This window comes from Herpailurus yagouaroundi, unplaced genomic scaffold (genome assembly GCF_014898765.1).
Source record: "Herpailurus yagouaroundi ecotype Mexico unplaced genomic scaffold, PumYag 483, whole genome shotgun sequence".
Taxonomy (NCBI): Eukaryota; Metazoa; Chordata; class Mammalia; order Carnivora; family Felidae; genus Herpailurus; species Herpailurus yagouaroundi.
The window spans coordinates 4,487,583-4,515,364 of NW_024412700.1; the positions used below are offsets into that span (position 1 = coordinate 4,487,583).

The 27,782-nt window shown below is 49.5% G+C and overlaps 1 protein-coding gene across 13 annotated transcripts in view; it reads left to right on the forward strand.

The window, feature by feature from the left end:
* RNF32 (ring finger protein 32) overlaps nucleotides 1-27,782 on the forward strand; it is a 52,357-nt gene that overhangs the window by 18,850 nt on the left and 5,725 nt on the right. For 4 of the 13 annotated variants that reach the window (XM_040464448.1, XM_040464449.1, XM_040464446.1 and 1 more), the window contains 2 exons: nucleotides 18,578-18,745; nucleotides 20,020-20,912. In XM_040464448.1, the coding sequence (XP_040320382.1) occupies nucleotides 18,578-18,745; nucleotides 20,020-20,271 (420 nt within the window). In that variant the 3' untranslated portion in view covers nucleotides 20,272-20,912. Of the gene's footprint in view, nucleotides 1-5,801; nucleotides 7,027-16,774; nucleotides 17,154-18,577; nucleotides 18,746-18,973; nucleotides 18,992-19,031; nucleotides 19,077-20,019; nucleotides 20,913-27,782 lie in introns of those variants that run through there. The other 9 variants (XR_005787152.1, XR_005787153.1, XM_040464451.1 and 6 more) reach the window with 9 other exon arrangements.

The following is a 27,782-nucleotide window of genomic DNA, read 5'->3' on the forward strand; positions in this document are numbered from 1 at the left end:
ACAGAGCATGAACGGGGGAGGGGCAGAGAGAGAGGGAGACACAGAATCGGAAACAGGCTCCAGGCTCTGAGCCATCAGCCCAGAGCCCGATGCGGGGCTCGAACTCACAGACTGCGAGATCGTGACCTGGCTGAAGTCGGACGCTTAACCGACTGCGCCACCCAGGCGCCCCTAGAAATCATTTTAAAATGATAAAAGACTTGTCTGCAAACTCATGCTGTTAAGTCTGAAAAATCATATGAACATATCTCAATCTTTACTGAAAATACTAAATTAAATATCCATTCCTAATAATAACAGCAAACACGAGCTAGGTGACATTTCCTTATCAAAGTAAAGACCATACATCAGAAACTAAAAACACATTTTTTAGATAGTGAAACCCTAAAGATGTAAAATCAGTTACCCACTATCATCACACTTCGGTCAATCCTTACCAATGCAATAATACAAGAAAACAAAATGTGTGTGTGTGTGTGTGTGTGTGTGTGTGTGGTGTGCTTATGGGCATTATATAATAGTACATATATTATTTATACACATGGATTTAAAATCTATAAAATCATTTGAAGAACTAGAACTAAACTATTCGAAGATGTTCACATTCAAGATAAATATGCAAGAATTGTTTCTTATAGAGCAACAATAATCAGATATAAAGTGCAGGGGAAAAGGATCCCTTGCATAATAGTTAACAACTAAAATTAAACTTAACAAGGAATGTACAAGTACTGCTCAGAAAAAAATTTTTTCTGGGGGTGACATCAGCAACACGGCCACATAAAATGTCCCTCACTCATAACTGCCCCCCACCCATCAGCAGCAACAGTCTGGCATCCCACCACAGGTAAGAGTGCCTTTGTAGAACTGTGGAAGCCAGCACCAGAGGGTAAGGGACCCGGAAGGACTGTCGCCTGCCCATGGGTCCGGTAATAGGGATCACACCTTGGTTCAAGCTGTGGACCCCAAAGTGGCCTATGAACCTGCTCTGACCCTCTTGGCCAGTCTGTTGAGCCCCCAGAGAGCACTGCCTCAGACAATTACCCACATACAAGAGAACCTTTGGGAAGTCCAGGTTTCCCAAGGAAAAGTTCCATGACGCCCACAGGAATGCTTTGGAGAGGGTCAGAGGAGGAGTTAGACTTTACCCATGTCACCCTGCCCCAAGGAGGCACTCAGGGCCAAGAGAGGTCTTCTCACCCATGATTTCTCCTGCAGGGGAATGTGAGAGCATGTGAGTGAGCACCCAGCCTCCTTGTCTACGTGGGATGCTGCCAGAGAGGCTCCTCCTTCCATCCCGAGTACTGAGTCTTGAAATGCATAACGGGGGGTTGGGGGGGGGGGTAGGGGGAAAAGAGGCTGGAAGTGCAGCAGATGGGCTCTTGGAGGGCAGGAAAGAGACAGAGTCCTACTGACTGTGCTGTGGCCCCCATTAAGAAGCCCCCCTGGGGGTGCCTCACCTGCATATCCCCCCCAAGCGGCCCCCAGTGCTACATGTGCCTTGCCTACACCCTGCGGCTGGCTCCCTGTGCACACTCCTGATGGTGAGTGCAAGCTCTGGCAGGCAGCTAGTGAGCACATGCAGAAAGCCAGCCCCAATCTGTGGGTGAAGGAGAGACCACAGGCTTGAGCTGTGGCTTCACCATTGGGAAAGCCAAAGGAAGGCCATCAGCACCCAGCCGGGAGCCATCCAGAATCCAGAGAAGGCATCCGAGCATAAGAATTCTGCCACAAGAGGGAGCAAGACCTGTGGGGTAGGAGAGAAAGCCTCTGAGCCCAGAGCAGGGCTGTGACAGAAGGTACTGCTCTCCTGAGGCCAGCCAGCAAAGAACAGGAGGCAACTGCTACTTTGCCATGAAGACAGCAACACGGGACCTCAAGGAACTTGAAAACCAAGGGGACATGATCCCACCAAAGGATCTCAGCAACCTTCCAATAACCAACCCCAAAGACCTAGAGAGCTACACTTTACCTGGGAAAGAGTTCAAAATAGGTGTTCGAAGGAAGCTCGGTGAGGGGCAAGAAAACACAGAAGGAGGGGCACCTGGGTGGCTCAGTCGGTTACATGTCCAACTTGGGCTCAGGTCATGATCTCACGGTTCATGGGTTCGAGCCCCACATCAGGCTCTGTGCTGACAGCTCAGAAAATGGAGCCTGCTTCGGATTCTGTGTCTCCCTCCCTCTCTCTGCCCCTCCCCCACTCTCTCTCTCTCTCAAAAATAAAATTTAAAAACTTAAAAAAAACACATCTGAGCATTGGAGCATCTGATGAAATCGGGGAAATGATACGTGAACAAAATGACAAGTTCAACAGACAGAAACAATAAAGAGCCAAATACATTCTGGAGCAGAGAACAGAGATAGAAAGCATCCCTATCAGATTGGATGAAGCAGAAGGAAGAATCTGTGATCTAGAAAAAAGGAAATTTGAAATTATCCAGTCAGAGGAAAACAAAAAGAAATTTAAAAAAGTGAAGAAAGCACACCGTCCAAGGAAACGGTCTGTGAATTATGAGAGTCTCAGAGGAGAGAGGAGGTAGCACAGAGTAATAGTGACTGAGAACTTCCCAAATTGGCGAGAGATTTGGATAGTCAAGTTGATGAAGTCACCAAACAAACGCAACTTAAAGAGATCTTCCCCAAAAACACATTCTAATAAAACTCAAAAACCAAAGAATCTTAAAAGCAGCAGGAGAAAAACCACACTCACAAGGGAATAGCCATGAGGCTGTCTGCAGGTCTCTCGACAGAGACCTCGGAGGCCAGGAGAGAGCAGGACAAAATATTCCAGGTGCTGAAAGGCAGATCCTCCAACGGAGAACACTCTCCCTGGCAAAGGTGTGCTTCAGAGATGAAGGAGACAGACCAGACTGAGGGGGGTCCTCAGCACTAGGCCAGCCTCACAAGAAATGCCACCAGCTCTTCCTCGAGCTGACACGAAAGGGTGCTAATGAGCAACGTGAACGTGTATCGCTGCATACAACACAGCAGCGAAAGTAGGTGCGCGGGCGCATCCAGATTCCTCTAACACTGTAATGTGGTCGGTGTTAAACTCTTAACTGTCTAGATTAGAGGACAAAAGTATTACAGATAACGATAGGTACAATAGTTTGTTGATGAATACACAATATAAGAAGAGGTCAACTGTGACATCAAAAACATAAAATGGGGGCAGTAAAGGGTGGAGGTTTTGTCTGGGATGGAAGCTAGGTTCTTAGTGTAAAATAGATTGTTACATCTATACAAGGTCTTAGCAAGGCTTGCGATAACCCCAAAGCGAAACCCACCAGGAGAGAATGAAGAGGGTCAGAGCACACCCCTGTGAGAAATCAATTCACAAAGAAAAGCAACAAGAGAGGAGGAAAGGAACAAGGAACCACAAAAAGAGCTGTCAAACAACAGGTCACTTCTCCAACCCAAAGGCGAGAAATGGCTAGACGGACTAAGAAAACAAGATGAACTATACACAGCCCGCGAGACTCACTGCAAGGACACACAAGCTCCGAATGAAGGGGCAGAGAAAGTACTCTGTGTGGACTGAAGCCCAAAGAGAATGGGGACGCCCATGCTTCTCATCTGACAAAACAGACTGTTACTCAAAAGCTATAACAAGAAACAAAAAAGGTAACTAGATAATGTTAGTGATCTAGTTGGGGTGAGTTCATCAAGAGAATATAACAGGAATTAACTCAAAATGGATTAAAGACTTAAATTTAAGACCTGACACCACAAAATTTCTAGAAGAAATCCAGGAAAAGTCTCCTTGACATTGGTTTTTGGCAATGGTTTTCTGGGTATAACAACAAAAGCACAGGAACAAAAGCAAAAACAAATACATGGGACTGTGTAAAACTAGAAAGTCTCTGCACACGACAAAGAAGACAGTCAACACAGTGAAAAGGCAGTGAATGGGGGAAAATATTTGCTCGTCAGATATCTGATAAGGGATTAATTCATATCCAAAACACATAAAGAACTCGTAAAACTTACCCAAAAAAATCTGATTAAAAAATAGGCAGAGGGGCTAAACACTTTTCCAAAGAAGGCGTCCAGGTGGCTGAGGGACACGCGAACACACGAACAGATGCTCATCATCAGCATCAGGGAAAATGCAAATCGAACCAGAGAAGAGCACCTCGCACCTGTCTGACTGGCAGTGATGAAAAAGACAAGAAGTAACAAGTGTCGGTGCGAATGCGGACGAAAGGGAGGCCTTGTACACTGCTGGTGGGAATATAAATTGATGCAACCTCTGTGGCAAACAGGATGGAGGCTCCTCAGAAAATTAAACACGGGGGCGGGGGGGGCCCAGGTGGCTCAGTCGGCTAAGCGTCCGACTTCGGCTCAGGTCATGATCTCGCGGTTTGTGGGTTCGAGCTCCGTGTTGGGCTTTGCAGTGACAACGCTGAGCCTGCTTCGGCTTTTCTGTCTCCCTCTCTTTCTGCCTCTCCCCCTGCTCGCTCTCACTCTCTCAAAGCTAAATAAACATTAAAAGTTTTTAAAGGAAATTAAAAATAGAACTTTCAATATGACCCAGCAATCCCACTTCTGGGTGCTCATCTGAAGGAATCGAAGTCAGTATCTTGGAGACAGAGCTGCGTTATTCACAGCAGCCAAGACATGGAAACAACGTGCGTGTCCGTTGAAAAAAAGAAATCCTATTTGTGATGACACAGAGGAGCCTCTAAGGGCATTGTGCTAAGTGAAGTCAGTCAACAACAAATAGCATATGATGTCTCCTACACATGGAATCTGAAAAAGTCGGACTCACAGAAACAGCACGGTGGTTGCCGGGGGCTGGGGGGAGGGTGTGAGGTGGGGGGACATTGGACAAAGGGGGTAAACTTCCAGTTACAAGAAGAGTACGTCCTGGGGTGTCGTGTGCAGCGGGTGACCGTCCTCAGAGACCCCGTCTCCTGCGCAGCAGTTAGACGCAGTGGCTTTCCTGCTCTCTCCAGCCTGGTCTGCAACAATTCAGCAGATGTCTTTGCTGACAAGCAAACGATCATCTTTATTTGAACTTTATTTGAACCTTGGAATATTTGCTTATACGTATATTAAAGTTTGGGGGTTCCGACTATTGTGCCCTTTTAAAGATGAATCGTGTGAGTAGAATACATATTTCACAGTTCGGAAGTACAGCAGCCTAATGGCAAATAGACGTTAGACCCAGGAAGCACCCGTGCGCCCCTGCCTGAGCGGAGAGAGTGGTCATGTCACCCAGAGGGACTTTATAAAAGGCTACCTTGTGTCTTGGTTTGATAGAGCACACTGTTTTATAAAAATATTTAGATAGCATTTTTCTATGAGAGACGATTTTATTACTTTTGTCAAGAAACAAACTTGTATGTTTTAGTTAAAAAAAAAAATTTTGAACTGAGTGTTTTCCTTGAAATACCTATAAAAGTATTTTGTTGAACATAAGCTTGCCCAGTAATATGCAGCTTTAAAACCTAGAAAGCTCAGATGAAGATAGTTGACATAAAAATACAACTCCTGGTCTTGGTCGCTCATCACCCCTCCTGCGGGCGTTCCAGAGCTAAGCATGTGCGCTCCCAGAGCTAAGCGGGTGTGCTCAGGTCCCCAGCTTCAGGAGTTTTCCTAGTAATCCCCCCTTTAGAAAAAGCAAATTCCAAAGCCGGAACGAACAATGACTTAATCAAGGCTCCTCTGGGTGGGAGCCTCACTTTGTAGCTTTGTAATGTAGTCAGTGACATTCCAGAAATGCCAGGTTTTCCTACAGAGGCTCGCCTTTCGCCTGCCTTTCGGTGCTGCCTTGTGACGCCTGTGCCTTTTCACAGGCCTGTTCGCTTACTGCCCTGCCCACGACCCAAGTGTGCACGGAGCTGCCTGTCCGCGAACGGTGAGAGGCGGCATGTTTGAAGTCTAGAAGCTGGAGAGCCTACAGAGCCAACTGTGCAGGAAGTATATGCTGTCCTCAGGGAGAAAGTAAGTCTGCACTCGATAGGAAAGGAAGGCAAAGAGGGATTGCAGTGTGACATTTGAGACACAATAAATGAGGAAGTGCCTGTTTCGTCTCAAGCTTCAAGATCTCGCCGAGATGGGTATGCGTTTAATACCGTGGATTAGGTGAGCTCAGGTCATTCTGGTTTTACAAACTGACCTCTCTTACCTGTAACAGAACCGCGGCCTCGCGTGCTCCTTCCTCTGTTGCGGGGGATTAACGAGACCTCTCCTTTAGTTTCTGTGCACCAGTTGGGTGTTGACCGATCAATAAAGAGGTGGTCTTTCTACAAATGTTAATGCTTCCATACGCTGAGAATCCCTTTTTTTTGCAGATTCGCCTTGCTTTAAAAAAATATCACCGGCACATTCCCAACTGACCCAGAGCCAAGTGATGTCGTGTTACAATGTGGGCTCTTTTAAATAGGTTGTGGAAAGAACGGAACGGATCAAACGTTGGGTTTTGTCCCCGAGAGTGTCAGAGAATGAAGCTGGCACCGCCGGGGACAGCGCAGCAGTCCTGGGGCTCTCTTGCAACAAGGCTCAGTGAACTCAGATCAGAGCCGCCTGGAAAGGTCAGGAAAGCCGCTGTGCTCCTGTCCCCGGTGTGAACAGAAAGCCCCAGTGTTGCCCAGAAGGCAGTGGTTGGTCCTTGAGGCCTTTGATCCTTATCTAGAAATTCTGCTAGCACATGTCGTACAATTGAGGGATGGTCTTTTATTGCTGCAATTAAAACTTTTCAAATGCATTATATTATCTCCACCCAAGCTAAAAGTCCTGACCGTTGTTTAAAAAAGTAAGCTTAGTGATTTGTCAGATGCTGTGGTTGACTTTGGGGGCTGCCCGCTCCCACACCCCCCTACATGAGATTTCCCTTACTTTTTTCATTTACATCTCACCAAACAGCATAATGGTCTTAAAGTTTGTTTAGTCCTGTGACTGCCTTTATCACACGGAGACGGCAAACATTCTGTTGCTAACTTGAAGTGGCTCCAAGCAGCAAGACTGGGAGGATATTAAACCAGTAAAAGCTTATCAACTGATTCATTGATATGCTGTAAATTCCAGCCTTTTCATTTTGCTTTTGAGGGTGGTCATAAGTCAACACATTAGTAAGCAATTTGCTGACATCCAGACGGATCACTTAGCGAGGCCTCCCGGGCAGACAAAGTTCACCTGGGTACTTTTGTTCGTAGATTGTTTTTAATGTTTAGCCAGTAATGTTACTGGTAAATGACCAGTAATTGCTTTGCATATCAATAACCTGAACTCTTAGTTGATTTATCCAATATCTGAAGTATGAGACTTGAAAGGAAAAATGTATGAAGACATTCACTCTCTTTAAAGTGGAATATTTTATACATTTTGTTCCTGCCGAGTGAATAATATTAACCATTGGTTTAAAAACTAGACTCAGTTGTCTTTTTTTTTTTTTTTTTTTTTTTTGGCCAGTTCTTGCCCTTTCAATTACTAAGGGCATCTGACGCTAATAACAGGAAGGAAGTAAAGAAGGACACTGAACACATAAGAATTCGAGATTTAAGGGATAATCATAGCTACACTTAGGCCATGGCTCTGAATTGGCCACAATAGGTGGTGGATAAGTACACGGTGATTTAACTTGGTAATATCACCCTTGCTGGCTTTGAATGTGTGAAGCTACAAGAATAAGGTCACACCGGTTCACTTTTAGAAATTTGCCGTAGATACATACTGAAGGATCTGCAGTGTATGTATTAACGAGCTAATGTCAATGGTACGATCATAAGCTAAACGCCAAGCTTATTGAAACTTGGTAGTTGGAAGTAGCTTCAAAATCATTCCTCATTGGCATTGTTCCTTTTTTTAAATCCCAAAAAACACCCTTTAGAATGTATACGTTGGGGGGATATATGTGTCCTCCTTCCTAATCTACAAACGTAAAATCAATTTTTTTTAATGAACGCTAAGGGCCTCAGCGCCAATCAGATTCGTCCCTGAGTGTAAGGAACTCCTTCCAGGCGCTAAGAAATACACACAGAAGAGGTGAGAGCATCCGGCCGATGACAGGTGCCCGCGAGGGGCCAGAAGTGCTCTGTGAGAGTTGAGAGCGAGCTCATTTGCTATGAGCCCACGCACACCGGGCGTCCTCGCGGTCTTCAGGAGTCACTGGTGCTGGGGAGTCATGGAAACAGGGGAACGTGACAGTTATTCATGGGACTCTGTCAGTGACTTTGGCCGGCTGGGAAATTCCTACAGGGAAGTGATGAGAGGCCCCAGGGGACCTCGGCCTCCAGACAGGCCCAGGATGGGGGGTTGGGGATCAAGGCAGAGGTGGTGAGGGCAGTGCTCCCAGAAGGCCACTCGGGCATCGGAGGAGAGCTGGAGGCAGCCCGGGCTCCTCCCGCCACACAGGGCCCCGCCCCCTCGTTCCCACCTGGCCCCTCCCACCTGCTGCCGCCCTCGCCCGCCCTCGAAGCTGTCAGACGCCCCGCCCCGCACACACCCTGTTCCCCTCTAACTCTGAGCGCCCCCCCCCCCCCGGGCTCCCCTTGTTCCCACCCTGCCTTCCTGCACACGGGCACCTGGGTCCGGGGCTGGCCCCGTGTGCACCGTGGGACGGCCACGCTCCCGGCCCGTTAATCGTGCGGCACGCAGACACTCCGCGGTAAAGTTATTCAGCCTAGATTGAATACGCTGCATTTTAAGAGTCCTTAACCACCATTACACATAAAAGGAATTGTTACTTTTCTCATGTATGAAATGCTTTTAATTTCACCTAAGCAAGAAAGTGTGATTTGTTAACAAGTGTGAAAATGACATTACATCTGTTAGGCAGGTCAGTAGATATGAAATATAAATTAAGTCACACTGTGGGGCACAGCACTCCAGATGGCTTCCAGTGACCCATGCCTGCGGTTCTGTGCTTTACAAAACCCGCCCAGGTCCCTCCCTGCCCCCCAGATCCCCAGGGCCAGCTCCTTGAGGGGGGTCCCTCTCTGCTGCACCCACCTTCCCCGGGAGAGACAACAATAACTCGTGTCGTTAACGTCAACTTCAAAAAGTAGCGAGTGTCACAGAAATACAAAGAAATGGAGGGGACAGGAAGAGAAATGGGGAGCACGGGGTTCAGGGCAGGTAGAGATGGGGGTGCAGACACAGACGGGATGGGGAGTAGGTCCCGGGAGCACAGGGGCACGGTGGGGAGCAGCCGCCGGCTCTTGCTGAGCTGAGGGCACTCAGCAAAGGGCTGGGCTGGCGCAGTCCGGGACCACCGGGACCCTTGTTCCTCGCTGGCCACTACCCGGCTGCCTGCCCACCCCTCGTTCTGCCCTGGTGTCTTTTGTCTGCTATTAAATGTTGTTCCAAGCAAAGAAGAATGTTTCAATTATTAGCTTAAATTTTATGCTGTGCGAGGCCAATTTTTTTTTTTCAACGTTTATTTTTTTTTAATTTTTGGGACAGAGAGAGACAGAGCATGAACGGGGGAGGGGCAGAGAGAGCGGGAGACACAGAATCGGAAACAGGCTCCAGGCTCTGAGCCATCAGCCCAGAGCCCGACGCGGGGCTCGAACTCGCGGACCGCGAGATCGTGACCTGGCTGAAGTCAGACGCTTAACCGACTGCGCCACCCAGGCGCCCCATGTGCGAGGCCAATTTTAAGCGCAAACACGAAAGCATTTAGTTCACGTGTGGAACCTCCAAAAGTACACAGTGTGCGTCTCCTGCCTCATACGTGTATCTCTAACGCTTACCCACACAGATAAATTGTCCAATAAAACTGGGTCTGAGCCCTCGGTGCATGGCAGGGAAGGGACCCTGGATGTCCTCGTGTCCCCCCTTCCTTCTGTGCCGTCGCCTCCCATCTAAGTGGCTGCAAGGAAGTGACGCGCCAAAAACAGGACATGAAGGCCGTGTCCAGGAACCAGAATTCAGGAGCGAAAGAGCATGGGGACGGGGCGGCAGCTTGAAGCAGACAGGCTACGAATTTTGCACATGGGAATGATGCACAGCCTTCAGAAGCCCCAGGATCCCCAGTGTGATTAAAACACTAAGGAAGAAGGGCACGTCTAGTGAAACTACAGCCTTCTCAGAAGTGATGGCAGAAGACTGAGCACAGCACCTCTGGGACTTGCGTGAGGCACTAACAGCCTTGAATGCCACACACACCAAAGGAGGGTTCCCGCGAGAAGCATGGCAGGGCGCCCGGCTGGCTCGGCCGGAAGAGCAGGTGACTCCTGACCCCAGGGTTGTGGGTTCAAGCCCCACGCCGGGCATAGAGATTACTTAACAAAAGAAAAAAGAAAAAAGAGAGGCAAAGGAGACACTTTCAGACAAAAATGCCTTCACTAGAGGAGATTCTGAAAGGTGCCTTTCAGGAAGAAAGAGAATGATCCCAGGTTCCAAGATGCAAGAAGGGTGAAGTACAAGGTGGTAAAAATGTGGACAAACCTAATGGGCACAGGCTCTGTAAAGCAGGACCACTAACGTCTTCTGGCGTAAAAGAGAGGAAGAGACAGCTTGAACACACAGAATCCCCCGCTGACGTGCTCGGGGACCCTCGCCTACGTGGCGGGGTGAAAATTCTGACCGACCTCAGACGTTACTCATTTTAATATACATTTGTGGGGTGACTGCTGAAAGAACTGAAATGGAGTTTTAACCTTCAAATTAGCAGAGAGAGAGAGAGAGAGAGAGAGAGAGAGAGAGATGTCAGCGGAAGAAAAGAGCAGAGAGAAAAGTAAGCCGATGACAAGACAAGTCGAAAGTACAGAACAGGACGGACCAACGTCCCGCTGCATGGATCGGTCAGCACAAGCCCCGTCACATGACTTGGAAGGGGCTGTTGTGTGTGAGAACAAGAATAAGGTATGTAGGGGCGCCTGGATGGCGCAGTCGGTTAAGCGTCCGACTTCAGCCAGGTCACGATCTCGCGGTCCGTGAGTTCGAGCCCCGCGTCGGGCTCTGGGCTGATGGCTCAGAGCCTGGAGCCTGTTTCCGATTCTGTGTCTCCCTCTCTCTCTGCCCCTCCCTTGTTCATGCTCTGTCTCTCTCTGTCCCACAAATAAATAAACGTTGGGAAAAAAAAAAATTAAAAAAAAAAAAAAAAAGAATAAGGTATGTAAGAATGGGTGCATAGACACACACACACACAGAAAACGACAGGAAAATCTGGGGTGCTGACATCAGACAAAGCAGATATGAAGCAAAGGCATTGGGGACAGTGACACCCAGGATCTGTGGCACACGCACTCCTTCAAAATACAAATACATCACTTATAAAAACCGACCACAGAAATTCTCATCATAGCATAAGGCATTTAAAACACAGAGGGGCACTTGCGTGGCTCCTTTGGTCAAGCATCGGACTTCGGCTCAGCTCAGGTCATGATCTCACGGTTCGTGAGTTCGAGCCCCGCGTCGGGCTCTGTGCTGACGGCTCGGAGCCTGGAGCCCGCTTCGGATTCTGTGTCTCCCTCTCTCTGCCCCTCCCCTGCTTGCACTCTGTCTTTCTCTCTCAAAAATAATAAACATTAAAAAAAATTAAATGTGTACATCATGGTCTCTGACCACAGTGTACATAAGCTAGAAATTTAAAACAATTTTTAAATAACTCGAGATATCTCACACACTTGGAAATACAGAAACAGTTCTGAATAACCCCTTGGTAAAGAAGAAATTACAATGGAAATTAGAAAATATTTTGAACTGAATTGACAGCAAAATACATATCAAAACTTATGGAATATTACTAAAGCAGTGTATTTCTTCTATACTCAGTATCTGTTGTAAGGTCAACATTTGAGTATAGAATTAGTTTATAATTCTCACATATTATAACATATCCTAAGCATTTATTTACTGTTTTGCTATATGGCACCAGTTAGCATTAAGATTGGCCTACTGAGGGGCGCCTGGATGGCTCAGTCAGTTAAGCGTCCGACTTCGGCTCAGGTCATGATCTCATGATCTGTGAGTTCAAGCCCCGCGTCAGGCTCTGTGCTGACAGCTCAGAGCCTGGAACCTGCTTCGGATTCTGCGTGTCCCTCTGTCTCTGTCCCTCCGCTGCTCGCCCTCTGTCTCTCAAAAAAAACAAAAAAAAAAAACAAATTAAAAAAAAAAAAAAAAAGATCCATCCCCCCCAGATCTACTCGCCGCATCTGCAAAACTGGCCGGGCCATGTTTTCAACAAGTGCTGAGGGAGAGCCTGCCGTGGTCAGGGCATATCCCAGGCCCTTGAGAAATGTAAACGTGTTTGAAAACCCTTGAAAAACACCACAGGGCGTCATCAGTGTGAGGCACAGCACCCCCAGCCCCCAAGTTTGTAGCAATAAAGGCAATGAGGCATGTGCCAAGGGCACTGAGGGCAGGAGGAGGTTGGCCTGGGGAGGTGACACTTGGGGTTGTCCTCACCAGGGCCACTGGGGAGTCACCAGACACAGCTGTTCAGATCTGTCCCCTCGGTTTCCATCTACCGTGCTTTATCTCAAGCTGTGAGAAGTCACCGATGTGTCAGAACAGCGGGGACTCCTTCAGCCATCCTGGGCAGATACGCGTATGTCTGTTATCACATACAACATACACGATAATATAAGTGTATGTGTGTGTGTGGCCTCCACATTTATTCTGTTGTCCTCTGAAGTGACCCCTGACAGCTCACAGTGATACCTCAACACCTGGAGTCGGGCACTCACACTCCCAGGTATGGTAAAGAAAGCTGTGTTAAATAACTTTGACGCTTACAAGTAAGCGGGTGACTTCTGTGACAGCAGCCCTCCGTCTCCGGAGAGACAGTTCAGATGCAGCTGTCTGTGGCCCCCAGGTTCCGAGCCCCAGGTCGGGGGTAGGGCGGAGACTCCCGGGGGTGCCGCTGCTCCCAGGACCAGGCTTGAGGATCGGCACCCAAATCGACCACTCTCACACTCGTGCACCTTCTCCAGACAGCACTTCTGTGCTCGAGACAATTTGAGAACATGCCTTACAACCCGATATCTTTTGTCAGGTCTGGAAGAGAATGTGGCCCCTTTTTTTTCTGAGGCATAATTTTGGAGGAAGAAAAGATCTTACATTCCAAGTATGTATGAGGAATCGCTCTCACTTGAAGAGAACTCGCTCCCAGGGCACACGGACTGTGCAATATGAAGTTGAAGGCGGTCATACAGATTTCCGAGGAATTCTCCCTTTTACGTGGTAGGGACACGCCTACTGTCAGTCATTTGTACAGAGGCTATCAAATAGTCAAAAGGCCAAAACACAAAGGAAATAAAACTCAAGGCCCTAGGAGACACGGCCTGCTGACGAACGTGAGTCACAGTGACGATTACAGTCGGTGTGGAAGAGAACGTGATTGCTAAAGAAAAGAGCATGTTCCTCCGGGCCTCTCAGCACAGGTGTTCCCTGATTTACGATGGCACCAGGTCCCCGTAAACCCATCGTACGTCAAAAACATCATGAAGTCAAAAATGCATTCGGTACACCTAACCGACCCAAGACCCCGGCTTAGCTCAGCCCGCCTTGACTGTGCTCGGAACGTTCACGTTGGCCTACAGTTGGGCAGAATCGTCTAACACAAGCCTCTTTTACAACAAAGTGTCGACTATCTCCTGTGATGCATGGAAGGCTGCACTGAGAGGGACGGGAATGGCTGTGCGGGTGCAGCCGGTGGTCGGTGTGTCGGCTGTTGACCCTCGTGATCGCGTGGCTACTGGGAGCCCCGGCCACCGCCCGGCATCACGGGGGAGGATCAGACCGCCTGTCACTAGCCCTGGGAAAATATTGAAATTCGAAATTCCAGGTATGGTTTCTACTGAGTGTGTACCACTTCCACACCATCGTAAAGTTGAAAACTTTAAAGTCAAACTGCTGTAAGTTCGGGGGCGTCTGTATGGCTAAAAAACAATTGCAAACAAACCCCCGAAACACGAGTGCCTGGAAGATTCAACCGTCAGCCATGCGGACGCCTGTCGTGGCACAGCATGGCCTTTCCCTGACACTCCGCGATCATCCTTATAACACCCGGGGACGAAGGCCCGCGCGGGCTCGCTCACCACAGCCACCCCTCCCTTCCTGCGTGTCCCCTCGTCGTCTTGTGGGAGGGAGAAGAAGAATCAGAGGGCACACCCGTCCCTGCGGGCACCTTGTGAGGTCTGACCTTGGAGAAGCAGCCCCGGAGGTGACTTAAACACCGTGTTCAGCCGGGTCGGTGCACATCAGGGACACACGAGACGTCCACAGACCAGAACACTCGAAAGCTGGAAGTCCCGCGCATCCAGGATGTGTCCCCCGCATCACATCTAACTGTCTCTGAGATTCCGATAGGCTCAGTTTGCCTCACCAAGCCCGACGACATGGGACGGACCACATGGGTCCCTCGATCAGGACGCCTCCAACTGCTGGAGCAAATGCCCCCCAAACTTCAGTGACCGAAAGTAGGAGCCTCGGTGCCACCCACGAGTGCGGCGTGCCGGCCGGTAGAATGCGGGCACCGTCCCCCGCAGCCCCGTGCCCCGCCGTCCCCGGGGCCCCGAGACCCCACTTCCACGTGGAAGACCTATGCCGCGCGGCCTCACCTGGCACAGGAGGGATGGCAGTCACGGTTTCCAGATGAGACGGCAGCTCCAGCCCCCCCCCCGGGACGGGGGGGCGCGGGGCCGCGGGTGACGGCAAGAGGGCAGGCGGGTGGCGGCCACCAGCGTCACCCCCGGCACCGGCGATTCCATTGCTACTCAGAGCAGCCTGCCAGTATCTTACAAGCAGCCACTGCTACGGCCCCAGGTGAGCTAGCTCTCCGGGCCTCGGCACAGACGCGGTTCTCCCGGCGAACGAACGCCCCTGCGAGCCCTCAGGCCGTGCTGTCCAGTCCCGGCAACCGCAAGCCTCTGGCGCTTGTCGAGTCCCTGACGTGAGGCCAGGGAGGCCAAATGGACACGTGCTAGACACGCCCGGGATCCCAAAGACTGAACAAGAGAAAAGAATAAAGCGTCTCGTTAATGGTTCCTCACGCGATACGTCTTTGAAATGATAACATCTTGGATATGTTGGGTAAAGCAAGATATTACAACTAACTTCACCTTTTCAAGGACTTTACAAAGCGTGGTTCCTCCAAGTCTAGGGTTCGTGTTACATTTCTGCAGGACGGGGGTGACCCAGAGCAGCCAGGCCCGGGTCTTACCTTTTATTTTTTATTTATTTATTTATTTATTTATTTATTTCCAACGTTTATTTATTTTTGGGACAGAGAGAGACAGAGCATGAACGGGGGAGGGGCAGAGAGAGAGGGAGACACAGAATCGGAAACAGGCTCCAGGCTCTGAGCCGTCAGCCCAGAGCCCGACGCGGGGCTCGAACTCACGCGAGATCACGGGAGATCACGCGAGATCGGGACCCGGCTGAAGTCGGACGCTCAACCGACTGCGCCCCCCAGGCGCCCCCCGGGTCTTACCTTTTAGAGAGTTCTACAAACAGTTTTACGAAAAGGGCTTTTTCTCAGCGCATCGCACACGGTCTTCAGAAGACGACGGGAAGGAAAACAACGACAGCAAGCACAGTCCTGTCGCCAAAACCCCTTCTCCTAATTCGAGCAGAGTCGACACACAGCGTGCAAAGTGGCGATCGCACAAGCGTGCGCATCACGCCTTGCTCTCCACGCGTGTAACCGCCGTCTGTCACCGCACGAGACCTCCACGGCATCGGTGGCGGCATCCCCCACGCCGGCCTTTTCTTCCCGGGATCCGTTCATCCCACAATGAGGAGACTCCGTCTGGCCCCCCTCCCCCCTCCCCTCGGGATGTTCACGGTTTTTATTTTTATTTTTATTTTTTTTTTAATTTTTTTTCAATGTTTATTTATTTTTGGGACAGAGAGAGACAGAGCATGAACGGGGGAGGGGCAGAGAGAGAGGGAGACACAGAATCAGAAACAGGCTCCAGGCTCTGAGCCATCAGCCCAGAGCCCGACGCGGGGCTCGAACTCACGGACCGCGAGATCGTGACCTGGCTGAAGTCGGACGCCCAACCGACTGCGCCACCCAGACGCCCCTGTTCACGTTTTTTAGATTCCACACACGAGTAAAGTCGCACGGCATCTGTCTTTCTCAATCTGACTTACTTTGCTCAGCACGCTGCTCCCTAGGTACATCCATGTTGTCCCGGCCTCTTTATGGCTGTGTGCGACTCCTGTGCGAGTGTCAGTGTCTGCACGTTCCGTCTTCTTTATCCACTCGCCCGTGGATGGACACCCGGGCTGCTTCCGCGTCTCGGCTTCCGTGGACAATGCCGCAGTGAACACGGGGGGGCGTGTATCTTCTCAAACTGGCGCTTTCATTTTCTTTGGGCAAATACCCAGCAGTGGAACTGTCGGCTCAGACGGCATTTCGACCTTTTGAGGAGCCTCCGTACCGTTTCCCACAGCGGCTGCCCCACCTAACGCTCCCACCAGCATGCGTGAGGGTTCTCCCCAAAACCCTCTGATAGGAACCATTCGCTCCGCCCCCACCCCTGCCCTAGTCGCTTCTGGTCTTTGCCTTTCCCCTTCCTCACTCTAATAATCCAGACCCCCACAATCTAAGTGGAAACAGGAAACTGTTCTCCCTTCCCAGCACCTCTAACGAGATGTAAGGAGCCCTCCGCAACCACGAAATCGCTCTTCTATCTAGGCTTTGCTCCCAATGTGTTCGTTCCTGGAAAATCATGCAGGACTTATGGGAAGACGGGCAAGCCGTCTAAAACCCGAACTGCTGTAATGCAAACACCAGCAAAACAAGAGCTGGAAGATGTAGACATGTTAGATTTCTAACAAACCAAAATTTCTACGGCTTTCCCTTTTTGAAAAGGAGCAATGGCATCTTGACGGAAGAGCATGTACAGAAAGGCTGAAGATTCCTCACTTTGGAGAAATCCGGGAGAATCACACAGTAAATATTGCCAAGTCCGCACACGGCCAAGCAGAGTCCAGGGGAGGAGAGGAGAGCCAAGGATGTCATGTTAAACTACTTTGCAAGTTAGCACGTGCTACCAAGTAATGGCTCACAAACGAACATACTGCGAGTCCCTGTGACTCCCGCAGCATCTAGGCGTGCCCCCTCCTACTCGTCGGATCTGAGCAAATTCCAGCTGCAAACACACGTCTAATGGCTTTGCTTCCCCCCGGCGATTCCAGCTCGTTGCCATCAGAAGGCGATAGCACGTCATCCCACAGCCAGCTAAAACCATTCGTCCCGAGATCACTGTGTTTCTAAGTCCTTTTGTATCAAAAACGCAGTACTTTATATTAAAAAGTAGTACTTTATAAAAAGAACTGAGCAGGGGAGGGGCCTTAGAGAACTCTAAGGACAATACTTTCAAAAGCAAACCACCTTGGGGCGCCTGGGTGGCGCAGTCGGTTAAGCATCCGACTTCAGCCAGGTCACGATCTCGCGGTCCGTGAGTTCGAGCCCCGCGTCAGGCTCTGGGCTGATGGCTCGGAGCCTGGAGCCTGTTTCCGATTCTGTGTCTCCCTCTCTCTCTGCCCCTCCCCCGTTCATGCTCTGTCTCTCTCTGTCCCAAAAAATAAATAAATGTTGAAAAAAAAAATCTAAAAATAAAAAAATAAAAAAAAAATTAAAAAAAAAGCAAACCACCTTAAAGTTGGAGATAAAATGCTGCCTCCATACGGTAGACTAGCAAGGGAAACGGAAGTTTAAACTAAGTCCTAAAGATCCGTAGCAAGGGGGTGTGCCACTGTCCATAAATTGATTACCCCCCATAAAGAGATTTTCGAGGTCCTCAGGCAATGGGAGTTTTCAAATTATGATGTTGGGGCTTGGTGAGAAAGGCAGAATGCCTAAGGAGTTTACAAGAAGGGAAAATCTTTCTCTTGGGTTTCTTTCTTTTTTTTTTTCATGGTCGCGCTAAAATGATCGTTCATAACATGCAGCCCCAGGGGGAAGGCAGCTGGGGGCAGAGGGCTGGCAAGAGCACTGCCTCCGGTGTCGCTGGCCCTCGGGCCTTGTGGCAGCCAGCGCGGTGAGGGCCAGCTTGAGTGCAGGAGCCAAGGCTGCGGGGCAGGCCACAGTGGCACTAATCCTGAGCGATTCTAATGCCCCTCTCCTCGCCACTTCCTTTTCCCTCTTATGTCTTCGCAACTTTTAGTTACAGCGTATTCCTTGTTAGCAACCACCAAGACTTGCAACCAGGTGAACCTTTGTGAATCTTTTTGCATAAACTACCCGAACGTGGCTCTGTTAAGTAAACATCTGTATGTCTGTTTCCCCAAAAAGTCTTTTATTTAAATGTTCGGTTTTTTGAGAGAGAGGGAGGGGAGGAGCAGAGAGACAGGGAGAGACAGCGTGAGCCGGGGAGGGGCAGAGAGAGAGGGAGACAGAGAATCCCAAGCAGGCTCTGCACTCACTGTCAGCCCAGAGCCCGACACTGGGCTCAAATTCACGAACCCTGAGATCATGGCCTCAGTCGGAATCAAGAGTCAGATGCTTAACCGACTGGGCCCCCAGGCGCTCCCCTAAAAAGTCTCATTCAAAGGTAGAGACCTGAGGAAAGTTAGCAAAACAAGGCCGTCAGAATTCAAGAAGAGGCTTCCCTTCTGCCTCCGTGTAGAATTTCACCCGGCGTTAGCCTGCTGCCTCCCGTGTCCTTTCCAGTTCACAGAAATCAGCCGCCGCATACTGTGCTCCTACAACACAAACATAGAAGAGCTGTTTTCGGAAATCGACCACTGCCTGGCCATAAACCGAAGCGTCCTTCAGCAGCTGGAGGGCAGGTGTGGCCACGAGCTCACAGACGGAGACTGGGAGAAGATCCAGATCCAGGTAGGCTTGGGTCACTAACCGGAAGCAGCAGAGCCCCCAGGAGTCTGGGTGACATTAGAGGGGAGACTTGGGGACCTGGTGGTGCCAGATCCGTGCTTCCAGCCCTGGCTGAGCCTGAACCGGCGGGAGGGGGCGGGGGGTGGTCCTCGAACCTTCGTTGTCCAGTCTGGGGTGAGGTCAAGGCCCTTCAGCCGGAAACTGCTTTGATGATGCCTTTTTTGTGAGCAGTGAGAACACCAAAGGGGAAACACCGCCCCACGTGTTACTTTCCTGGTTTTCCTTCAAGCCCGGGCCTGCCCTCGTCTTGCATCTGTAGTGGCCATGGAAGAAAGGGACACTCTGAATTCAACAGAGGAAAACCTTACTTAGAAAATGATGAAAATAGCGGGGCGCCTGGGTGGCGCAGTCGGTTAAGCGTCCGACTTCAGCCAGGTCACGATCTCGCGGTCCGGGAGTTCGAGCCCCGCGTCGGGCTCTGGGCTGATGGCTCAGAGCCTGGAGCCTGTTTCCGATTCTGTGTCTCCCTCTCTCTCTGCCCCTCCCCCGTTCATGTTCTGTCTCTCTCTGTCCCAAAAATAAATAAACGTTGAAAAAAAATAAAAAAAAAAAAGAAAATGATGAAAATAGGAAAATCTATAAAGAAAGTTCAGCAGCTATCCAGGGTCAAGGATTTTGAAAAGGACTACTCTTTATTGCTTAATTAAAAGGAAATCTATGTCGTTAATGCTCAGTATTTTATAAAGTATTTTTGTTTGTTTTAAAATTGCTTATCACATGGGCACCTGGCTGGCTCAGTCAGAAGAGCATGCAACTCTTTTTTTTTTTTTTTTTAAAGTTTATTTGAGAGAGAGAGAGAGAGAGAGAGAGCGCACAAGCAGGGAGGGTCGGAGAGAGGGAGAGAGAATCCCAAGCAAACTCCGCCCTGGCAGCATGGAGCCCGACTCGGGGCTCAAACTCATGAACCGTGGGATCCTGACCTGAGCTGAAGTTGGACGCTTAGCCAACTGGGCCACCCAGGCTCCCCAAGAACATGCAACTCTTGTCTTGGGGTCGTGAGTTTGAGCCCCACACTGGGTGTAGAGATTACTAAAAAAAAAAATTGCTTCAGCCGTGAGTTACTATCCCTTCCCATATTTCACAAGAGTAACAGTATATGTGCAATTGGTGTTCATTTCTAGAATATCCCTGTCTCTTGGTATATGGTTCTCCCTTAAGTTCAGGAAGCTTCCCTTCACACCCTGCACAAGCAACTCACTCCCTGTCCTGTGCTGCAGGCTCTGCACCGGGAGACCCATGAGTGTCCCATCTGCCTCACCCCACTCCCCACCAGCGGCGACTGTCGCCAGGACCCGGTGGAGATGCTCTGCGGCCAGCCTTCCCGAGAGATGGTCCTCCTGTCCTGCTCACATGTGTTTCACCACACGTGTCTCCTTGCCCTGGAGGAGTTCTCCCTGGGAGACAGCTCTCCTCTCCATGCCTGCCCCCTCTGCCGCTCTTGCTATCAAAAGAAAATTCTGGAATGTTGAATTCATAGTCAGGGAAAACTATCATTCCTGGGGGGGGGGGGACGTTTACCTTAATTTTGGATAAACTGTATGGGTTTGGGGTTAAGTGCTCTGGTGTAATCTGTTCTCCAATGAAACGTGTTTTTACCAGCTGTGTGTAGGAACCCTAAATGTATTTCTAAAGCTGACCACCTACCCAGTTTTAGTCTTTAGTCTATAAACATTTCAAACTGATAAGCTTAATCAGTTGAAATAAGTGAGGGATGGATAAAAGGTCGAGTTGCGGAGGTTCTGTACTTGGGTGATCTGCTGTGCTTCTTAGGTGATCAGTTGGGATTGCTCCCAGCAGCAAGATCACTCTCGTCCCTTCATGGTCATCTGGTTACCTGGCCTGTCTCCACGGAGTTGTGGTTGACACTGGGTCGGGCCTGCCAGGATGGCCTGTGCACGTGGCTGCATACACACAGCGACTGGGTGCCCAACGAGCTAGGAACCTGAAAACACTCCTTAAATTGTCTCAGAAACACTCCTTGCCATTCCTAATTCTCGTTTTGTAGTCATTGCTTTATTTCTATGTGATAAATGACTATTGTACTCCAGCGCTTCTAATACGTAAACCCAAAGTATAAAAATAACATACTCAGTGGCATTCGGCACCAGGAGACGGCAAATCACGTTCAGTGACTTCGAGCCGCTCCGTTGTAGCTGGTACGTGTGGACATCCATGGGAGTCTGCTTGGATCGGAAGGGTGTGACTGTGCTCTCCTCTTCCCGGGACCTTGCTGGTTTGCAATAACGAAGTACAGTTGTACAGGCCAAGTACCCCCCTGCCGTAGCGGGAAAGGCCCCAGATCTCAGTGGCTTGCAAAGAAGCCTGTTCCTCCTGAGCCCCACAGGCCACTGGCGGTTGGGAGGGGGGACGGGTGCTGACGGGGTGCTCTAAGAAGCCTCTGGCTCCCCGGCTCCTTCCGACTTCTGTCTCATGGCTCCTCTACCCTGAGTCCGTGAACGTTCTCATCACCGGGGAAAAGCAGGCAGAGGTGCTTACCGGGTGGAGCTTGGGCGTCCGGGCACACGTCGCCACGGCCACAGCTAGCCGCAGGGCAAAGAGACCGGAAGCGGGAGCCCAGGAGGAGGAAGACGTGGGTCGCCAAGCCCAGGTGCACACGTGTCAGGGGTGCGGAACAATCCTGACATCATGTGGAAAGAAATACTAAAATGTATATTCCTTTCTTTCAATCTCATCCTTTCAAAATGCTCGTCTGATAGGTTTTATTTATAAATAGCTTTATAAATACCTATCACTCACGAATAAATACACATATATTGGAGTGTGCTCAAACATCTTGTAAATGATGGGGCACCCCACTGCAAAATTTGGACAAGCAAAATTTGTCCAAAATCTGTTAACAGCCTTGTCCCACTCATCCACAGGGGACATGCCCCAAGACCCCCAGTCGACGCAGAAAACCACAGATGGTACCAAACCCTATTTTCCTACTGCATCTTCTCCTATACGTACATACCGAAGATAAAGTTTAGTTTATAAATTAGGTTGTAGTAAAAATTAATACCTAAAAATAAACAGAACCATGTACGGTAATAAAAGTCACGTGACGGTGGTTTCTGTCTCAGAATATCTCACTGTGCTGTGCTCACCTGGTGAGGAGGAAGTTGGGAGATCTAATGCCCGCATGACGAGGTGCGGTGAGGCGAGTCATGCGGGCACTGTGATGGAGCGTCCAGCTCTTACGGGTCTTCCGTCAGGAGGCTCATCCGCTCTGGGATCACAGGTGACTGGGTAACTGAAACTGTGGAGAGCGAGACTACAGATGGGGGGGGGGGGGGGGGGCACCAGCTGTAAACTGGACAAGCTCTAAACAGTGAGTAAGCACTTCTGTCCTGAGACGGCAGAAGTTAGCAGCTCATAGCCTTCCACGTCCACCCAGAAGGCCGATGACGTGCACGCCTCTCCGTCCACGCCCTGAAAGGCAGAGCAGAGCCGTGTGGCCAAGGCCTGGGTAGTCTGATCCCCCTGCCCCCTGGAGGGAGAGTCCAAGGCTGCATGGGTCACTCAGTGATGGCGAGAGTCCACTGAGGACCGTGTGTGGCCACATCCCAATGCTCCTGTTCCTCGGGACGATGACTGGGTCTTACTGTCCAGACTCCCTGCACTCCTGCCTGCCTTCTGAGCCCATTTCTCGAGCTCTCCCACTGAATCTGTGCTGCCACACATCCTTCCGGTGGCCTGTTTTCCCGCTAAGTGGACAGAGTCCACTTCTGCTCTGTGCAGCCAAGTACATGACTGACACAGGAATTATGAGTTGTGGACGACAGACACAGGAAAATCAGCGGCGATGGGGTCTGGAATGGGTCGTCACCGGGGACGAGGGCAGTGAAGATCTTGTGAGTGTTCAGGGACGAGTCTCAGGCAGCTGTGACGATGTGAAAGCAGGTATTTTTCTTACTGAAAAGCCTCCTGGAATGGCATTCCCACCAAGGCTTGGGGAGACCCAAGTTTCAACCACAGGACAATAAACAAGGATGCAGTGGAGTAGCTGCTTCTCTGGACAGTTTGACGATGACGACACATTTTCAGGTCAAGTCACAAAAACCATGCAGACTTTCACACGATTACATCACAGCTTCAGGTCTCTTGTAGGAGAACTGGGTCGCTGACCAAGAGAGCGTGGGAAGTCAGTAGAAGACCTGGGAAAGGAAAATGCTATTTAAATCCATCATCGTAATTGTTCTCACATCTCCAAGTGACTGGGTACGTGGTTTATGACCATCTTGATTAGTGAATTCCAGTTTTGTTTCACGTGACCAGGGAATGGGATTTGCCAGTCCGGTGGCTGTAACGGTGCCTGTAACAACTAGGATTTATTTCCTGCGTGTCGGGTGGGTTTGGCTGCACTGTGGGGGGCTCAGCCGGGCTTGGCCCCAAAGTGTGAGTTGCGTCCAGCCACGTTCCCTGAGCCTTGTGAATTTGGTTTCTGACCTGCAACCAAAGACTTGTGATGAATACAAGAAGGCATAAATGAAGGTGGAACCAAAGAGGGGGAGGAAACAAGAGTGGGAACAGGGGGAGGGGGGACAGGAAGGAGGGGTGAGCCACGCACAACAGACACCCACGCGCACTTCCTTCGGCAGCAATCACTGCCCGTTCGGGTCTGGACTTCTGAGCAGTGGGCCCAAAAAGGAAACCCGTGTCTGTTACACAATTCATAACGTCCATGAGTTGGAAACAAGGCAAGTGTTCAGAAAAGAGGGACTACTCTTCCTCCCCTTTTGAGACAAGTGTCCCCTTTCTTCTGTTTCTCGAGTTGGTGACCGGGGTGGCCGTGGAGGAGCGCCATGCAGGTCTCGCTTCCAGAGAGCCAGCTGAGAGGGGTCGGCCAGTGGACGTCTTCCAGCCACCGTCCCTTCAGAGCCGCCCGCGTGCTCCTGCCTAGGCCACAGGCTTCCGGGCCATCCCTCAGCAACACGGAGGTCCAGACCCTGCCACAGGGGAGCGCACCGCTCACGGGGACACGTATCCCCGCCTCGTGGATGGCCACTGCTTGCACTCAGACACGGCTTGTGCCACAAAGACAAAATGACAGGACACGATAAACAGAACGGTGTTCACCTCAGGTATGCAGTGGTGAGTTTCACGGGGCAGATTCTGTACAACGTTCCCCTGTAGCGCGGCCACACCGTGGTCAATGACAGCAATTTCTGGGACGCCCGCTTGGGCACAGTCTGCCGGGCATGTGTCTGTGGTGGATCTGGCTTGTCTGGAACGTCCGTAGGGCGTGCTGACCGTGTGTACTTCAAGTAGTTCTGGGGGCACCTGGGTGGCGCAGTCGGTTAAGCGTCCGACTTCGGCCAGGTCACGATCTCGCGGTCCGGGAGTTCGAGCCCCGCGTCGGGCTCTGGGCTGATGGCTCGGAGCCTGGAGCCTGTTTCCGATTCTGTGTCTCCCTCTCTCTCTCTGCCCCTCCCCCGTTCACGCTCTGTCTCTCTCTGTCCCCAAAATAAATAAACGTTGAAAAAAAAAATTAAAAAAAAAAAAAAAAAAAAGCAGTTCTGGTGGGAAACCCCTTCTCGTGCCGTTTTCATAAATACCGGCTGGCAGTTAGGTTCAAAATGCAGTCCCTCGTAAGTAGCAGGAATGTTTGCTGCTCTCGTGCAGTATAATCTGTATGTGTGTTGACACGCCTTGGTGGACAAGCGCGTGTTAAATATAGCTAACCGCCTCCCGGAAAGGCCGAATGCCCAGGGAGGGTATCTGCGGGCGGGGCTGTTCTGAGCCCTCTCTGACCTGAGGCGGGCCACCAGCAGCCCCGGCATTGGTGAGCACAGCCTAACATCTAGGAAGCCGAGTCACCGTGTCGCACGCCTGAAACGAACATGACGCCGCGTGTCAGCTCTACTCAAAAACCGTTTTCGACAAAAAATGCAAAGAAATAACACGTGCATCTGGTCTCTTATTCTGGCAAACCGGGCAAACTCACGTGCCTTCTGCGGCCAAGCAGGTAACCGATCAGTGAAGAAAGCAGCTACTACCGCCATGATTCCAAGATGTGGAACTTAATGTCGCCAGGTCTTCTAGCACTCGAACGATCCCTCTCAGCCAAACGATGTTTAATCTTTTGGCACCGACAACGACATGGCATTGGCATAAAAATAAATCGGTGAAACAGGCAGCCCGGAAACAAACCCACGCGTATACGGTCAATTAACTTATGACAAAGGAGCCGAGAACATGCCACGGGGAAGGAACATTCCCTTCAATAAATGGTGCTGGGAAGCTGGATAGCCACGTGCTAAAGTTGGAACCGGCCCACTCCTTTACAGCATACACACACGTCAACTCAAAATGGATTAAGGCCTTGAACGTAAGACCTGAAACCATAAAATTCCCAAAATACACAGGGGGTAAGCTCTTTGACATCGGTCTCAGCGATGACTTTTTGGATCTGACGCCAAAAGCAAAGACAAGAAAAGCAAACAAAAAAGCTTCTTCACAGCAAAAAAAAAAAAAAAAAAAAAAAAAAAACAGCAAAATGAAAATGTTTGCAAATCATAACCTGCTACGGGGTTAATATCCAAACTATATAAAGAACTTCTCCAATTCAATAGCAAAACAAACAATCCAATTTAGAAAGGGGCAAATCGAAATAGGCACCTTCCCAAACACACACGGATGGCCAGCAGGCACATGGAGAGACGCTCTGCTGGTGGGAGTGCACACCGATGCAGCCACTATGGAACGCAGCAAGGAGATTCCTCAAAAAGTTACAAATAGAACTACCACGTAATCCAGCCATTCCACTTCTGTGTACTTGTCCAAAGAAAATGAAAACACTCATTCAGAAAGGTATCAGCACCTCCATGTTCACTGCAGCATTATTCACAGCAGCGAAGATACGGAAACGACTCAAGGGTCCGTCGATAGGTGAGATGTGGTGCACGTGTACAATAGAATATTATTCAGCTACAAAAAAGGGAAATCCGGCCGTTTGGGACACGGATGGACCTCATGCTAAATAAGACAAAGACAAATGCCATCGGATCTCGATATGTAGAATCTAAAAAACAACGACGACAACAAATTCACAGATACAGCGAACAGATTGGTGGTTGCCTAGAGTAGGGAGTGGGGGTAGGCGAAATGGGTAGAAGTGACCAAAAGTCCATACTTCCAGTTATAAAATAAGTCCTTCAGATCTAATGGACAGCACAGCAAGGATGGTTGACAATACTGTATCACAGATTTGAAAGTTGCTGGGAGTAACTCTTAAAAGTTCTCAAGAAAAAAAAGTGTGTAACTGAATGGTGATCATTTCAACATATATATATATATATATATATTCAGATACACACATATATATATATCTACACAATCAATATATATATATATACACTTATATATATATATATATATATATATATAATCGTTATGTTATGTGCCTGAAACTAATGTATGACATTTTAATTAAAAAAAGACACTGAGGGGGGTGCCTGGGTGGCGCAGCCGGTTAAGCGTCCGACTTCAGCCAGGTCACGATCTCGCGGTCCGTGAGTTCGAGCCCCGCGTCGGGCTCTGGGCTGATGGCTCGGAGCCTGGAGCCTGTTTCCGATTCTGTGTCTCCCTCTCTCTCTGCCCCTCCCCCGTTCATGCTCTGTCTCTCTCTGTCCCAAAAATAAATAAACGTTGAAAAAAAAAATTAAAAAAAAAAAAGACACTGAGGTTACAACTACAAATGAAAATACCTCACACAACGAGGGTATTGTGGAATCCTTGCGATTCATTAATGTTGACTCAATTTTTAAAATGTTGAACTCGCAACATCACATTTTGAGTTAAGCATAGCCCGCAGGTCACTTGTTTGCCATCTGTACGTTACACAGACAAGCTGGGGACAGGGACGCGAAGATCAACTCCCTATAATGTGACCAAAATATTCTGGGCTGGCTTGAAAAGTTTTCCTTTAGATAGATTACCACAATGACGCCTCAGTAAAACATTCATAGCATACTGACTTTGAATAAGGCGATTTCTTTTTTTTTAAGATGTTTTTTAAGGAATCTCTACACCCAATGTGGGGCTCGAATCCACAGCCCTGAGATCAAGAGTCACACACTCCACCGACCGAGCCAGACAGGTGCCCCCAAATAACGCTATTTCTTAATGTCGTCTTCTGAAACCGTTTACCAAGACAAACCAAAGTAACTTGGTGGATGTGATTATTATTAAAAGCTGGGAAACACACTCACCCCAAAGAACTGAATTTCAGCAGAGCTGATCAGTAGCCAACAACTAGGTAACAGGAGCAATTATTTGTTTGGCTCCACCTTGGATCAAGATAATAAAAATAGTAACTGCATTAAAAAAAAAAGTGAAGGGGAAGAAAAAGTTTTCCTGGACCCTCTTGGGTCCTCGGCTAGATCTAAAAATTAAACTGACAAAGGCTGCTTAATAGGAGAAAGGCACACAAATATATTTAGCACAGGTTTTGCACGACACAGGAGGCTTCACAAGAAACAAAGAGCCAAAGAAACAGACCTGATTATTTTCCGCTACATCCGATGAAGCACAGGAGTTGTGGGAAACACAACAGGTTAAGCAGTGTGAGGGAAGTGTGTAACCTGGGGGACTCAGCAAGGCCTGTTAGGACTCTCTGAGATTGGGAGGCTCCTTTTCTCTGGGTGAAGGGAGGGCAACTCTCACAAGAGGGTCTAAGGACCTGTTTCAGGGGAGAAGCGCAAACCTCAAATTCCTTCCGCTTAAAATATTCAATGCTCCCATGGGCCATACGCGAGTCTTGAGCCCTATCAAGTGCTTGCTTTCTGCTTTCTGCTTTCTGCAGGGAGTGGAGGTACATGTCTAACTTATCTAAAATGGGGTGAGAATTTAAAATTTTTATTTTTTGTTCTCATGGTAGTGTTACAGGATAAAGTTCCCCATAAGCCCCAATAATCAGGATTCATATTAAATGCATACGCCCAAATCATGACCTAATTCCGCCCAGAGAAGAAAGACC